The sequence below is a fragment of the Carlito syrichta genome, unplaced genomic scaffold, assembly GCF_000164805.1.
Source record: "Carlito syrichta isolate Samal-C Ts95f unplaced genomic scaffold, Tarsius_syrichta-2.0.1 Scaffold268229, whole genome shotgun sequence".
NCBI classification, from domain to species: domain Eukaryota; kingdom Metazoa; phylum Chordata; class Mammalia; order Primates; family Tarsiidae; genus Carlito; species Carlito syrichta.
In genome coordinates, this window is record NW_007212325.1 from 422,171 (window position 1) to 423,771 (window position 1,601).

General features: G+C 44.0%; 1 protein-coding gene across 1 annotated transcript; it reads right to left on the bottom strand.

Annotated features, from left to right (window-relative positions):
• Positions 1-621: 621 nt before the first annotated feature.
• Positions 622-828, bottom strand: LOC103254064 (dynein light chain 1, cytoplasmic-like). The gene has a single exon (XM_021709632.1). It carries the CDS (start codon positions 826-828, stop codon positions 622-624), a length of 207 nt encoding a protein of 68 aa, XP_021565307.1.
• Between the last annotated feature and the right edge of the window lie 773 nt (positions 829-1,601).

The following is a 1,601-nucleotide window of genomic DNA, read 5'->3' on the forward strand; positions in this document are numbered from 1 at the left end:
GCACATTGTACCTGATAGGTGACTTTTTATTCCTCCTCTTCTTCCTCCCCTCCCTCTTGAGTCTCCAGTGTCCATTTTACCATTCTCTATGCCTTTGCAGACCCTTTGTCTAGCTCCCACTTATAAGTGAGAACATGCGGTGTTCAGGTTTCTATTCCTGTATTGGTTCACTCAGGATGATGTTCTCCAAGTCCATCCAAGATACTACAAAAGACATCATTCCATTCTTTTTATGGCTGAGTAGTATTCTACAGTGTATTGTATGTATCAAGTGGTCTGTATGCTTTTTCCCCACATCTGCAACAGATTTTTTTTTAAAGAAATGGATTTTGACCAAAAAAATAAATAAAACCATGGGCAGAAGTATGGAACAGAAAATAAATACAAGCATAAGCAGGTTTGCTAATTGTTTTATAACCACAACTAACTACTACAGAGAATGCCCTGTACTAAGCACAATAAAGGTTCAAAGATGGAGGTGTTCCCTGAGCAAGGCTGAAAAGTTCAGTCCCTGGGCTTTGGAATTTAGGCTGCAGTCCTTGTTTTTTGGATGGATCACTGGGTGTGTGGCAGTCCATGCTTTTACCCAGATTTGAAAAGAAGAATGGCCACTTGGCCCAGTTAGAAGTAGATGAAGTGTTTGGTTTCATGTGTCACATAACTACTGAAGTTCCTCCCCACAATGCAATGCCAGCTGGGGTTATACTTGACAAACCCCTTGATAGGAGCCATGATGTCCTTTTCTAGATTATATTTCTCCAACGCCTGGGTAGCGCACTCCACCCAGTCCTGTTGTGTGTCTTCTGACAGGTCTGCATTTTTGATCATGGCCTTTCTGTCACACAGGTTTCCCTAGGGGGCAAGGCCTGGAGCCAGGGGTTGAGGAATTGGAACGTGGGCAGCACCTCCAATGGCGCCAGCTCCTCACCCCCGGTCACGCCACCCAGGACGATGACCCCCACCCCACTTCCCAGAAAGTGTGGACTGCGTGGAGGGCTAAGTCCGGAGGGGGTGAAACCAGGGAACCGGTCTGCACACTTTTAAAGTGTCAAGATCAAGAAGCTCAAAGAGACGAGGGGCAACTGTTCTCTGTGAGACTTAGGAGGTCTCAAGCCTCAGTATGGTGCATGATCCTAGGTTGGATTCTGAACTGGGAAAAATGAACTGTATAAGACAGTATTAAGGCAATGGAAGATGTTGTAATATGGACTGTATATATATGTGTGTGTGTGTGTTTGCCTATAATTATGTGAGCCTGGAAAAGGATGTGCAACTTGTTAACATTGGTTACTCAGGAAGATGGGTGGGGGAGTAAGGGAAAAATAGGACAGTTAAAACACAAAGCGCAGAGGATAGCGTATCATGTATGCTATTATTTCATTGTTTTTAGATTAGAAAATCTAGTTCATTTAGAAAGTAAATTAGAAAGAAAGAGAGAGAAAAAGAGGTGATTCACCTCCCCAAGGTAGGGGAGGGGGCCAAAGCCAGGAAGCATGGCTGTAGCCATAGCTCAAAAAGCACATGACCACATCAGAGTCTAGTAAGGGAAGGGCAGTGGCAATGACCTAGCAATGGCCTTATTTCATTTTTGATAAATGATA

Excerpts from the sequence above, each read along its gene's own strand:
- LOC103254064 (XM_021709632.1), bottom strand. The coding sequence starts at position 828 with ATGATCAAAAATGCAGACCTGTCAGAAGACACACAACAGGACTGGGTG.